Source organism: Dermochelys coriacea, chromosome 9 (assembly GCF_009764565.3).
Source record: "Dermochelys coriacea isolate rDerCor1 chromosome 9, rDerCor1.pri.v4, whole genome shotgun sequence".
Taxonomy (NCBI): Eukaryota; Metazoa; Chordata; order Testudines; family Dermochelyidae; genus Dermochelys; species Dermochelys coriacea.
This window is the reverse complement of record NC_050076.1, coordinates 45,692,104-45,706,118: the sequence shown is the minus strand read 5'-3', so window position 1 is coordinate 45,706,118 and position 14,015 is coordinate 45,692,104. Positions and strand designations below refer to the sequence as shown.

The window sequence follows — 14,015 nt, the reverse complement described above, 5'->3', positions numbered from 1 at the left end:
GCATAGGTATATGTAGTTGGAGGGTATGATGGGCAAAGTCGACTCAGCAGTGTAGAATGTTATGATTCATTTTCCAATCGATGGACAGAGGTAGCTCCACTTAAAGAAGCAGTGAGTTCTCCAGCAGTAACCAGCTGTGTAGGCAAATTGTTTGTGATTGGTGGAGGTCCTGATGACAACACGTGCTCTGACAAAGTTAGTTATTTCCTTTCTATGTATCTTAATAGTACTGCTAAAAATTTAAATTATAAAGAGAGATTTTTCAGCTGAATTACAAATCTCCTGGCCCACTCTGTTGTCTGAATGCAAAGTATATATCTCACAGTAGAAAAAGCTAATTAAATAAAGCACAGTTATGCCATTAATACAGTCTTTGTCATAGTCACATCATCTTTCGCTTTGTGTATTAAGAGCTATGCAAGTTCTTAATGAAATTGCATATTTAAGTAAATAATGTAATATTCTATATAATTTATTATGTAAGCTACTGCTGTTTAATATTTTTTGTTTTTAATGTTGTAGATGTACAGTAGGAACAAGGTGTATGTTTTTGACATAGCAATATCTTGAGTTCCTTTGGGGTTTTTGTGAAGCACTCCAAATAGATAGTTACCTTTAATCTCTTTGAATCAAAACTTCTGTATGTACCTCAGATAATAAGTTTGATTTTTGTTCAGTTTGCGGTGTTAAACCTAAAATGTGTTTACTTGTTTTCAGGTTCAATCATACGATCCTGATACTAATTCTTGGTTGCTCCGTGCAACTATCCCCATTGCAAAGAGATGCATAACAGCTGTATCTCTAAACAATCTAATCTATGTTGCGGGAGGGCTCACCAAGGCAATTTACTGCTATGATCCAGTTGAGGATTATTGGATGCATGTACAGAATACATTCAGCAGACAGGTAATAAACACTAAAAATACTTGGAAACGTCTAAAAAATGTATTTTATCTTCCTTGTATTAATAATTTAATATGAAATGAGTTTGATATGAAACTCTGTTAAATTACATCTCTCAGATTTGCTAGTTTTAGCTTTTCATTTATTAAGGTTAAGATTTTGTCATGGGTATTTTTAGTAAAAGTCACGGACAGGTCGTGGGTAATAAACAAAAAGTTACAGAAGCCCACAACCTGTCCCTGACTTTCCCACTCCGGCCACAGCTCCAGCCCCAGCCACTGCTCCGGCCCTGGCGGCTGAAACCAGCGCCCGGGCGGCTTCCTCAGCCATTGCCATTGCTCCAGCCCCAGCCACTGCTCCAGCCCCCAGGGGCTGAACTAGTCCTGGCCACTGCTCTAGTCTGGGCGGTGCTCCAGCCACAGCTGCTACTCCAGCCCAGGCGACTGCTCCAGCCCAGGACCCAGTCCTGGCCTCTGCTCCACATGCAGCCCCAGCTACTGCTCCAGCCCCCAGCTGCTACTCCAGCCCAGCCCCTGTGGTTGCTCCAGCCCTGAAGTCCACCCTGGACGCTGTTGCTCCAGCCCTGGCGCTGTTCCTGCAGCAGAGCCAGATGGCTGCTTCAGCCCTGCTGCTCTGGTGGGGGCTGAAGTCAAAGAAGTCATGGAGGTCTGTTAAAGTCACAGAATTCATGACCTCCATGACAAAATCGTATCCTTACTCATTATAGGCTAGACACTCAAACAAACCGTGAAATATCTAAAAGTAACACTTCAAGTGAGTGCCAATACGTTAGAATGGGCAGTCTACTGATTGGAAACCACTACCCCAATTTAACACATCCAAACATGGATTTATACTAAATTAAATTGGATCCTTTTGCTTAGTCAAAATATTGTTTCCTTGAAATTGATTAGAATTACAAAATGTTGTAGGAAAATGTTTTAAACAGAGCATAAAACTGGTCTGTGTAGAACTAAAAGCAGCAGAGAGCAGTGTCACAGCATTGTGTGAACGAGCCTTCTGAACAGAATTTCAGTGTGTGTCCTTCCCCTTGGGATGTCAGTATGTCATGCTTTAGCAATAAATTTCATCATATTTTTTGAAAATCTGCTAATGAAAAATGGAGGGGAAAATGCCCTCAAAGAGATCTGCTTCTGTCCCTTCCCCCCACTTTCCATCTCTTCCTTTTACCATTTTCTGCATAGTGTTTTTGCTTTGACTCCCTCTTTCCGTCTCTCCTTTAGGAAAAAATAACTCCTAGCCTCCCTTTTTTCCTTTAGAGCCCAGCATCTCCTTTCTTTGTCTCTTATTTACTCTGTCCCTGGGTCTGTCCTCCTTTCCCTTTTTCTAACCACTAATTGTTACCTACTTTTCCCATAACCTCTCTCCCTGTTCCTATTCCACATTTGCTACATTTAGTCTTTCCACTTTTCTCTCTTCTTTCAATCCCTTTCTCTCCACTGTTTTCTTATCTTAGCTGCTTAATTGTACTATCCCCAAATGTTGGATATCTCATGTACAGAGTCTGAATCATCCATACTTAGCTGCTTCAACCCTTCGTAGGCCTGATGCCTCAATAGCCCAAGTCTTCAGGATTATTATGCTGCTACTTCCCCTGGGTTGACCCAGAAGAGCAAAGGTCCTGCTTTCTCCAGTGGGCAGTAACGGAAGGAAATAATATGGCACCAAGCTATCTCCTTTTGGTAGTCAAAATACTGTACCATCTCTCCAACCTTGAATAGGGTTTGGGTTTTGTAAATAGTTATGCATTTGTTTGTGTATTTGATAAACAGGAAAACTGTGGCATGTCTGTGTGTAATGGCAAAATCTATATCCTTGGTGGAAGACGAGAAAATGGAGAAGCCACAGATACCATTCTTTGTTATGATCCTGCAACAGGCATCATCACGGGAGTAGCAGCCATGCCCAGGCCAGTATCGTATCATGGCTGTGTGACTATTCATAGATACAATGAAAAAGGCTTTAAACTGTAAAGAAAGGAAATCTTATGAAAGAATGCAGTGCCTTGGTACAGGACAGGATTTCAAAGATTCCTAAAATGGGAAACTGACTTTTCCCTCAGTGCCATATGAAACTAAATATCCATGTGCCTTTTAAAACAAAATGTTTTCAATTAATTAAAAGTTAAAAATAATCTACAAACATATCCAGGAACTGTTCAACCATTTCTCGCATGATAGCCGTGAACTAATATTTACATTGTTTTCCCCTTCTTTGTGATCAGTAATTAAAATCTTGTAGTGTAAGGAATGTGCCTTCACAAGTAGCTGTGCCTATATCTTAAGGGCTGATGTCTGTATTATTTTTTCAGTTATTTCAGAGTCTGTTAATTGAAAATATTTAACCAAGTCGACCTACCAAAAATGTGTTAGTTTAAAAGAGTGCATATCATTCTGATTAACAGGCATGATGCAGTGTTGTAGCCATGTTGGTCCCAGGATATTAGAGAGACAGGATGGGTGAAGGTAATATCTTTTATTGGGCCAACTGCTGTTGGTGTGTAAGTTCAAAAGCTTGTCTCTCTCACCAGGAGAAGTTGGCCCAGTAGAAGATATTATCTCACCCACCTTGATGTTCTTTTATCAGAAAATTGCTTGGCTTACCAAATAGACTTTATTTCATGATCACCCACTATTACAGAATTTTTTAAATGTAATGCTTAATAGGAAATAAATATTAAAACCTTTGAGAAATAATTTTCCTCTGTAAATGGATAGGGAATACAGTGGCATCATGGTTGTTCACTGAGCTACTGCAAAAAGTTTCAGTAACTATTGTTTTCATAGTAACAGACCTTAGTGTTGCTAATAATTTATTAGAAGTCCTACAAATACTGGACTACATGCATATGGAAAAAATAATGACCCTTGAAGCATAGGCACACTTTTGTGAAGCAGTTTTATATCCCAGTTCTGACCTTCTTAAATTGCAGAGCTGAAGTCAGCTAATTCCTGGTATCGTTCTTTGCTAACTGCAAGGTATCTTTCATCATTCTACTTCATGAATAGACCCCTAGTCAAGGGGATATTCTAACTTCATTTATTCCACAGTGTAAATTCTGTGTTGACAGGCCTGTAGTCCCTGGGTCTTTCTAACTCTGCTGTTTTATAAATTGATCTTTGTGGTACCTCATTTATGCAAAGTTCCAGAATATCTGTCAACTCTGTTTCTACAGATTTTTCAGACAATCACCTTTTCCAGTGCTATTGAGCTCCTGTAAATCCTATAGGGGGCATGTGTGGACCTGACAATTCCCCCACATCACCAGAACACTACCCTGGGACTGTCCATTTAGCCATGTGACTGTGTAAAGTACCATATTTTTACTCGATTTAATTTTGAAGGCTTAGATACTTCCAAAATATCCTCCCACATTTTGGCCCATTGCTTTTCAATGAAGCTGAAAATCTTGCTGAAGATATTCCTCCAATTCCTACTTAGATCTGTGTAACAGAACTATATGCTTGTATAGTTGGGGCACAAAATCATGAATCTGTACATAGCGCTTTGGAGTTTGCATGTGGAAGGGGTGCTTGTTCCATGCACCAATTTCCTACCAGAAGGCAGGGAGTGACACATATCCTCTATCCCCGTGAAGCCTCTCCTTACCTTGAACTCCCTTTATGAGGAATTCTGAGGATAGCTGCCAACCGGGAAAACAGACAATACTGGAGCAGATGAACACAAAGGGCCTCTTCAAGGACAACCCTAATCTCTAGCAGACCCAGGAGATTTATGGGTTCTGAACTCTTTGTTCAGTCTATAGGGAATAGGAACAAACCATATGTCTGGAACATAATCTGTTCTTGGAATTTCTTCTTCATCTCCTTCCCACACATTTTTCCATTAAATGGGTATTCTGGCTCTTGGTGTGGATATGACTTCTTTAGAGAGTCATCATTTTCAGTACTGAATTAGTGGTGACATTATAAAGGAGCACTGAGCGGTTAACTGCGCATTGTGCCATTTCTTTTGTAACCTCAGGAATGTATGCAGACTTCAATTTCTAGCAAAATACCAAACACTGGTAGTGTATATTAGGTATATTGATTAAATAAAATTATATGCATGTGAACAATGCTGATTCTGGCAGGACCCAACTGAGAGTGTCAATTCAGGACAAATTGCTTAAAGCAGGGCAGTTACAGCCCAAGGCTGGGGTTTCTGTGCACTCCAAGACAAACCAAACCAGCCAAACAGAGAAGACTTTGGTTTTACCCCACTGGCTAACCACAAATCACACAAGCAATTCCTTTAGACACCCCAGTTTCCCAGTATCACCACCAGTGCCACTCGTTATGGAGACAAATGGTTATGAAAACCAATACCCCAGTAAAAGGAAAAAAGGTTCTCTCAATCTCAAAGGACCAAGCCCCAGACCCAGGTTAATATACAAATCAGATCTTACCCACAAATCACGCTGTTGCCAATCCTTTAGAATCTAAAATCTAAAGGTTTATTCATAAAAGGAAAAGATATAGATGAGAGCTAGAATTGGTTAAATGGAATCAATTACATACAGTAATGGCAAAGTTCTTGATTCAGGCTTGCAGCAGTGATACAATAAACTTCAGGTTCAAATCAAGTCTCTGGAGTACATCCACAGCTGGGATGGGTCTTTCAGTCCTTGGTTCAAAGCTTCAGTGTAGCAAAGTTCCTCCAGAGGTAAGAAGCACGATTGAAGACCAGATGGAGGAGCTGCAGCAGCTTTTTATATTCTCTTGCCATGTGATCTTTCTTTCTTTGTTCCAAAGACAAGCTGTCCATCACATGGCATGGAAAAACCTCAGAGTTCTGTCCATAGGCATGTCCCTGTATACTTTGCTGAGTCCCATGTCTGCCTTCTCTCAATGGGTCAGTTGTATATCTATCTGATGGTCCTTGATGGGCCATCAAACAGGCTAGGCAGAGCTGACACCAACTTGTCTGGGATGTCATCCAGAAGCATAGCACAAGTTTGAAATAAGATAAGATAAGATAATAAGATAAGATAGTATAGAGCCAATTCTTATAACTTTAAATACAAAAATGATACATGCATATAGATCGCATAATCGTAACCAGCAAACCATAACCTTGTCTTAGACACCTCATTTTAACTCCTTTATACAAGATTTGGGGCTACTATAGGACCTTGGTTGCAACAATGATCTATACGGTCCCAGTTTATGTCAATAACGTCACAGTATATTACTGAGTTAACTAGTGAATCAGTCCATGAGTATATACACCCAGGTGGTCCTAAATTGGAGGAAATGGACTAGTGTAAGAAAAGTGAATCAGATAAATGAATCCTTTTCTGGGTTTCTTGGCTCCCTGTTCACTAAGCCTGACTTAGAAATATAATTCCAGCACCCGTGAATAAGGTCCATTGACAGCAATGGTAGGTTGCACAGTAACTGTTTTCTCGTAACATGGTAAATAGTTTGTGCATCATTGTAAGTGAAAATGTAATTATGGAAGGAGCACCTGATTAGAAATAAGATATTAAGATAGATTTCCATTTCCCTCAACTTCTTTCCTTTTTGTATTAAGATACTGAATGTTGATCCTTATTGTAAGCTGTTCTGAAATGTTTATTTTGTAGATATATAATATTATTTGTGTGGCGATTACTTTAGATTTGTATTCAGAAGACTCTGTAAATACAAACACATTGCTTTCCAGGTGTATGAAGTTTCAGTGTATAGTCTAGAATGTTGTCTTTTCTATGTTAACTGTTTACATGTATCTTGTTACGGTTACATATTAATTTTGAAAGTTGCTGTTTACTGTACCAGTAAATGCAGACATTTAGATGTAGAAGAAACTTTTTTGCATGCAGCTTTTTAGACCCTGTACCAGTAATGGAAGAATTAGTGTGTTGAGTATAGCTAAAATGGCAGAAGTTATTTATGCAGTAATTTCTTTTTAAGTGAACAGTCAATATTTTATATTTTTGACTCAGTACATATATAGTTGAAGTTATCACCCATTCTGTCAAAATAATAATTTTTAAAATGTAGAAGAAAACTACTTGTTATTGAAAATCTAACATGTTCTAGAGGGATTTATTATATATGGAGCCACTTTCCTGGGTCACTTGTTCTCCAAGATATTTCATTTAGGGACAGATGGATTCAAAGATTCACCATGATGCAAACCCATTTGATTGGATCTTACGTGCCCTGATGGACAAAAAAAAATCAATTTGCATTCCTTGAGAGAAAATACTGAAGTGCCTTTCAGTGTAATCAAAAGATCTTCATGATGAAAAGTCACAACTTGTGCTAGCTCCCAGGGAATGAGATCTGCTCAAGGATATAACTTCAAAATAGCTATGCTTGGGAAGTAGGGCAAAATCTTTTCTAGCTGTTCCAGCTATTTAAAAACTCACTGTTAAGAGTTTACCTAATAGTTAGCTAACAGAGATAAGTAATTTCCTTAAATTCTCATAGCTTTAAAAGAAGCTAGATTAAATGTTTTCCTTCTGAGTTTTGATGTTCATGAGCTTTGTCACTCCAATCTTCAGAATCTTGGCATTGACTGAAAAGAACATTGGTACTTAATTGCAACTTGACTGTCAAGAAGGTACCATCTAAATAATTTGAGTAGTGCATCCTAGAGAGGTCTACAACCTTTTGCTTTTAAACACCCCATGCATGACATCAGTTTTATAGTCATCAGCAGGTTACATTTCCTGGAGTCTAGCAGTTGCTCATTTTCTGGTCGGTTCCCTCATACCCCATATGCCTTCAGGGTCTGTGGAACTTGTGGGATCTCTTCCATTTGTACCATCGGATAGTTCATCTTGCAGTGTATGCATCCTATATGATCCAAGGATTAAGCACTGTGTTTTCTCTCCTAACATATGACTGATTTTTGACTCCTTCACTAATACAACAGCATTAAAAATTGCTTTGATATTCTTAGTCCATGGCGCACAGATACCTTTAACTCAGGAGAGGTTGATATGGACTCCTCCTATATTAATTCACCCAGAATTTTTATAGGATTTTCAACATTGTGCAAGCTTCAGGGAAAGGCTAACGATGGAGGAAAAGGAAGTGTTCATCTTCACAGAGGAGAAGTTCAAAGAGGAAACTTTGGACATCTGTGCTTGAAAGCAGGAGACACTGATGATTGTTAGGTTTCAGAGTAGCAGCCATGTTAGTCTGTATTCGCAAAAAGAAAAGGAGTACTTGTGGCACCTTAGAGACTAACAAATTTATTTGAGCACAAGCTTTCGTGAGCTACAGCTTACTTCATCAGATGCATTCAGTGGAAAATACAGTGGGGAGATTTATATACATAGAGAACATGAAACAATGGGTGTTACCATACACACTGTAACCAGAGTGATCACTTAAGGTGAGTTATTACCAGCAGGAGAGCGGGGGGGGGGGACCTTTTGTAGTGATAATCAAGGTGGGCCATTTCCAACAGTTGACAAGAACGTCTGAGGAACAATTAGCTATTCTAGAAGACAGACTGAGTTCACTGCCTTATCTTGTGTGATTAGTCAGGTTATCCTGCTTAAATTGATAAAGTGCAAGGACACAAGACGAGAAATAATCAATTTCTTACTATTTAAGACTCTTCTCCTCCTCCACAATGAGTTGATGGTGCACTGGACCTTCATTGTTCCCTACCATAAAGGAGTTATAAACTAATTCTCTTTCCAGTTCAGAAGAAAATTAATAGAAAGAATCTGAATAGATGGGTGGGAGAGGTAACAGATAAATTCCAGTGCATTAATTTGGTAGTTGAGGTTGCTGTAACCAGGACTTTCTAAACGTTCTTACAGTTCATGATCTCAGATATTGACTCATTTAACAAAATGGCATCATGTTTAGCAATTCATTGTCTTCAGCTTCAGAGAAAAAGATGCACATGTTGATATGCTTGTGATCCTTCTAGTGATGAAGCTCAGGAAAGACAGAAGGGTTGAGTTTTCTTACTTGCTCAACTTTGACAACATTTTCTTTACTGTTGAAGATGGCAATTACCAATTCAAGAGGAATATAAAACTTGCTATACTTTGTCATTCAGAAGCAAGGCAGATGTTTTCATTTGAATTTAGAGTCTTTTGCACATGAGAAGGTACAAATTAAATTGGTTGGTGTGTCTGATTAAAAAGTCTCTGTCCTATGTACTGAAAGAGAATCTGTTAGGCAAGGTATAATTTTATGTAGAAGTTTGATATCTGGCATGGAGCCAAATATTTATTTATAGTCTCATGTCTTGCTTACAAGTTTGGAGTTTTTTTACATAGCCTAGCCTTCAGGAAGCCACTATAAAAATCCACTGCAATCTTAGCTTTTTCTGAATGTCTAGATTCAGTCAATACTAATGCAAAAATAGTAGCCAGCCTCCCATTGTCCCTCCAGGTCAGATTTGTCAGTCACAAGTTCTTAAGGCACTAACAACACATGGCAGCAGTTTTTCATAACTGATGTTACATACAAGAGTCCAGCTAACTTAGGAGTGTGTATCCATAGATAACATTGCCTGAGAGTTTTATTTACAGGAAATTCTCCTCTTTATCATTTCATAATGTTTCAGTCAATATTTTTAATGATTTGTGTGTTTGTATTATGTGTTTGATTACATTTTCTGATCATTTTATGATAGTGCTTATGACGATCTTTTACAAAAATGATGACTCGGTAAAGCCACTGTGTGCAGCATGTAAGTAGCTGTACTTAAGTGATGGTGGCAGATATGTAATTGCATCTTCTTTTGTACCACTGGTTCCAAAGAAAAGAATGTGTTTAAAGTTGCCAGAATATGTGTGCCTTGAACTCACTAATATTTCATCTACTTTCAGTCTGAGCTTATATTGTTCCTGCTGAATATTTTATGAAGGTCACTTTTACTGCCCAGAATAGTAATGTCCTTGTCAATGACAGCAATCTATACATTAATTAATTTAAAGCGTAATTAAATCAATTTATGCAGAATATGTAAACTTTGTTTTTTTAAAAAGTGATGGGGGATTTAATTGATGGAGGGATGTAATAATATGCTTTTTCCATTCTCTATTTTCTGTTTCCAGAACTCCCACTGAGACAAAGGAGAGTAATGTTGCTGTTTTTAGCCAACTGTCCTTAATGTGTACAGTGCATTTTTTATTAGTATCTTAGTTCAGGATATTGGCTGAATTTCTGTCAGAAATATCTTGTTTAGGACAACACAATTCCCTCCCCGTCATCCCCCCAAAGAACGTAATATGAAGCAACTGTATAATGCAGCATGGCAATAAGTGAGACCAAGAGGCTTGAATAAGATGTATTGGTATGCATTTCATATGGGTGAGCACATGACATAAGGGTCTATTCTCCTTTCAGTGCACACCCACATAATAACTTTGAGTCACATTAATAGGCATTACCTCTCCAGCGAAAGAGAATACACCCAAACAACAGATATACTTTCCTCATCTGGGGTTATGTTTTGTGTTTTCCTTTTTGGAAGCAGTTCATTGTTGTTTCGTTTCGGGTTTGGTTGGATTGGTTTTTTGGGGGGGGCGGGGAGTTTGGCCAGTTTCCTTATGTACAGAACAGTAAAACATTTTGTTCCACCAAGAGCTAATGTCGTTTTCAGGAACAAATTGGTACAGCACAAATCAGATCTGAACAAAAGTGCAGACCGCTTAACATGTACCAGAATCAGCTGAATATTACCTTGCACACACCCAATTTTAGAGATCTTCACATTATGTTGGCAGTGGAAAAAGATGCCTTTTTGTAATGTAGCAAAGAATTTCAATAACATGTTATGTACTTGTTATATTTAAATGTATTTCTTGCATAATTTTTTTTAAATTAAGTTCAGTGTATCTAATAAACATTTGTCTTTTGAATACTGATTTGTGCATTTTGCTTAATCCATGGAAGAATCCACAGGTGGGGCTTGGTTGGGGCGGGAGGAAACTGCAGATTCCCCTTGTGGAGTTTTCCCCAGATGATTTAGTTTGATGGTGAGTTCCTCCAACCTCTTGACTTGGAAACTGGACACCATTAACTTAGGCTTGAATAAAGACTGGGAGAGGATGTGTCATTACACAAAGTAAAACTGTTTCCCCAAGTTTATTTCCCCCCCTACTGTTCTTCACACGTTCTTGTCAACTCCTGGAAAAGGCCCACCTTGATTATCACTACAAAAGGTTTTTTTTCTCTCCTGCTAGTAATAATTCACCTTACCTGATCACTCTTGTTACAGTGTGTATGGTTTCAGAGTAGCAGCCGTGTTAGTCTGTATTCACAAAAAGAAAAGGAGTACTTGTGGCACCTTATAGACTAACAAATTTATTAGAGCATAAGCTTTCGTGAGCTACAGCTCACTTCATCGGATGGTAACACCCATTGTTTCATATTCGCTGTGTATATAAAATCTTCCCACTGTATTTTCCACTGCATGCATCCGATGAAGAGAGCTGTAGCTCACGAAAGCTTATGCCCAAATAAATTTGTTAGTCTCTAAGGTGCCACAAGTACTCGATTTCTTTTTGCGGATACAGACTAACACGACTGCTACTCTGAAACTCCTCCCCTCTGTCTCTCTGGCAGGATGGCTTTCCCTGCAGTGTGCACACTTGTGTGCATATACACACACTCTCTAAAAGGGAAGGAGCACAGAACACTTAATGCAGCCTCAGACCCCACGTACACGCACTAAAAGGGAAGGAGCATAGAACAGTTAATGCAGCACAGACCCCATCCCCTCAGAGTTCAGGGTGCAAATGCAGTTGACTCCCTGTGTCTGTGTGGGCAAGAGGAGATCCGTGACCAACCCCTTAACGCCTTATTGCAAACTTCTTATAGGTTTGATTCAGACTAAGATGTCTCCAGTATGGGCATCCACAAATAGAAGATGTTGCCTTAAGAACTGCTGATTCCAGGATCAAGGAGTAAGCAGATTATATTACTAAAGTTGAACGAAGGTAGAAAAACTATGAAAAATAAAAACATGAGAGCTGTTTGTCTAAACACAATTTTTATAAATTACTGAACTCCATTGAGACCCAAGCAGCCATCATTACCTTCCTCTCCCTTATTTAATATATTTCAAGAGGTGGGTTTACAGTGCTTGTACTTCCAAAGATACTATTCCATCACTGCTTGGGACCCGACACTCAGTATAGTCCAAGACATATCTAAAGCTAATACAGTCAATTATTGCAGAATTGATAATAGACACCATTTATATTGCAATGGGAGTAATTTAAATGCTGGTGCTGCTCTCAACCAAGAGCAGATGAGGGGCCTGATTCAAACTTACATCAGAAAATTTAAGTATTCCCATTTGTTTCTGTGGAGCTGAATTAGGCCCGCTAGTGATATATGAGACTAAGTATTTTACCCGTCAGGTATATAGCATTTTTAAATAAATGTTTGGTAATGGGAACTATCAAGTTTGCCATGTCAGCAGTGTATCTGCCGCCTCAGTGTTTCAATATGAGGCCAGAGTGTTTCCAGCATCATTTGTGAGAGCCAAATTAATCTTACTCAGACACTAAAAATGAATTAAAATACTCAGGAAATGAGTGATCTCTGCACTGGCAGAAGTAATCTCACATGAAAGAGACTGCTGACTACAAAGCGATGAAAATAAATACATTTATAGGTATCTGGGAACTGTTCTTAGAACACATTAAAACTTGAAAACAGCAGGCTCACAATGTTAATCATTTCAACAGCTCCCCATATTTCCTCCTCCTTTATCTTTAAGCAGAGACTAGAAAGAAAATAAAACCAAACTAAAACATATTCATTATTGAGGAAAAGGGTATAAACTAAAAAACTTGTCCCTGGGAACGTTTGTTCATTTGAGTTGTTCCATTGCCCTTGATTGACTTCACTGGGACTAATCACAGAAATGATTGTGGGATCAGAGCCTGAGGGGCAGAACCTAAAAACATTTTTTGCCTGACTATTGATACTGAAGCTAAGTAGAGATTAAAGGGTTTGCAGAATCAGGCCCTAAATATCATCTAATACAGCAGAATCTTTGCTGATCCCCTTTGCAAATTAGAAAATAAGGGCCCAATTTTCATACCTTTAATGCTGTTGGGTAACAGTTTACTTCGGAGTCAATGGGACTATTTGTGGAGCAAGATACTGTTTGACATGATTATTGGTATCTGGATCTGGCTCAAAAAGAAAGAAGAGGACATCACAAAATTAATCTTGCTAATTTATTCTGACAATTTAAGTTCTCATTTAGTATATTGTGAAGTACTATAAACAGTAAACAAAGTGTAGTATATTTTATAAGGAAAAAATATTTGTAATATGAGTTTGCTGCAACTTACTGCTAATAAGTCTTTGCAGACAAGCGAAGAATACTACTTTTTGTGCAAATTACAGTGTGTGAAATAACAAGATTTTACTTTCATTTCCTGAGTGGATTTTTGTCTTGCACCTTGATCTCTATATACTTTATTTCCTATGTTACGTACTTTTTAAAACAATCATGTTTTTTAATAATGATGCTCTTTCACTATTTCCTGTTTAAAAATACTTAATTTGATACTTCTGTTGTGATGCTGGTAAATGAGGTGCCAGTTCTTGTCAAGGCTGTAGGTGTTAGCTGAGCACTGACAAATTCATAGCTGGAAATCAGACAAGCTCACCTGTGTTAATATTGTTCAAGATAGGCGTTAGACTTGTAAAGATGTGTGTAGTCTCTATAAAATGCTTGTAAGTTGCTGCATGCATTAATATTACTTGTAATATCTGTATCCCATGCTATAAGGTAATATGAATGTTTTGCTTTATAATTGTAAAAATGCCTCCTCTGAGCTTGTGAACCTAGGCAGGAAGAGTGGTTCTCCCCCTCCCATCCCACCCATCAAGAAGGACTATCAAGACTAAATGGGCAACTGTAGGACAAAAACTTTGTTGATTGCCCCATCCACCCATGAAGAAGTTATGGGCAGGAGCTCACCTTCCATCCCTTTGGACTCTGGGGGAAGGGCATATAAAGATGCTCACAAGAAGAAATGGTTCTTTCTTTGCTGTTTGGACTCTCACAAGGGCTGGAGCAAAGAAACAAAAGAAGAGTTCTTGAGAATCAACCTGGGTTAGCCCTAAAGGACATTCAGAGGA

General features: G+C 38.5%; 1 protein-coding gene across 6 annotated transcripts in view; it reads left to right on the top strand.

The window, feature by feature from the left end:
* The window catches only part of KLHL24 (kelch like family member 24), a 51,136-nt gene extending 40,368 nt beyond the window's left edge, over nt 1-10,768 (top strand). For all 6 annotated transcript variants that reach the window (XM_043492967.1, XM_043492965.1, XM_043492966.1 and 3 more), the window contains 4 exons: nt 7-195; nt 718-906; nt 2,697-8,053; nt 8,378-10,768. In XM_043492967.1, coding sequence (XP_043348902.1) covers nt 7-195; nt 718-906; nt 2,697-2,897 — 579 coding nt within the window. In that variant the 3' untranslated portion in view covers nt 2,898-8,053; nt 8,378-10,768. The remainder of the gene's footprint in view (nt 1-6; nt 196-717; nt 907-2,696; nt 8,054-8,377) is intronic.
* The last annotated feature ends 3,247 nt before the right edge of the window (nt 10,769-14,015 follow it).